Genomic DNA, 600 nt, shown 5'->3' with positions numbered 1-600 from the left:
ATGGGAGGGGATTTGCGTGCTTCGCCTAGTCAGGACCTGTTTTCATTCCCCCTCTTCTCTGACATCCCCCTCTTCTTTGAGATCCCCTTCTACTGCCAGGTGAGAAGTGAGGAGAGGGTCCTCTGGTGTATGTGAGTATATAAGTATATATCTGGTATATAAGTTTGAGCTTGTCTGCCAACTGCCCCCATTCCTCAGCTAGCCAGCATGTTGAGTTTGCTTCTTTGCAATGCGCCACTCAGTTAACAGCCTGGAACTAATCAGGGTATGGCCCTGAGCCCAGCTTCCAAATCTGCAGCCAGGGCTGCAGGCCTGGCAGGGGGACAGCTTACTGGAGGGACATGTGCCAAAAAAAGACACTGCCAGGACTGCAGGGGGCCGTTGGCAGCTGCGGCCCATTGCACCAGATGTGAGGGCAAAGCGGAAGGCAGGAGGTTTGGCAGACTCCCTCTGGCCAGAAGCGGGCCTGCTGAGGGCTTCACAGTCCCATCCTTGGCTGTGCCCAGAGCATCCTGCCCCAGCAAGGGCCACCACTCCCGTTTGGGCACTGTCAGGGCGGTGGGCACAGACGCTCCCGCCGCCGCAGCAGCTCACGCCGGG

General features: G+C 58.0%; 1 protein-coding gene across 1 annotated transcript in view; it reads left to right on the top strand.

Annotated features, from left to right (window-relative positions):
- Nucleotides 1–600, top strand: part of LOC104289569 (von Willebrand factor A domain-containing protein 5A-like) — a 9251-nt gene continuing 8651 nt past the window's right edge. The window contains exon 1 of the mRNA XM_009888523.1: nt 1–131. Coding sequence (XP_009886825.1) covers nt 1–131 — 131 coding nt within the window. The remainder of the gene's footprint in view (nt 132–600) is intronic.

Source organism: Charadrius vociferus, unplaced genomic scaffold (assembly GCF_000708025.1).
Source record: "Charadrius vociferus isolate BGI_N301 unplaced genomic scaffold, ASM70802v2 scaffold57, whole genome shotgun sequence".
Classification (NCBI taxonomy): Eukaryota; Metazoa; Chordata; class Aves; order Charadriiformes; family Charadriidae; genus Charadrius; species Charadrius vociferus.
This window is presented reverse-complemented; position numbering and strand designations above follow the sequence as displayed.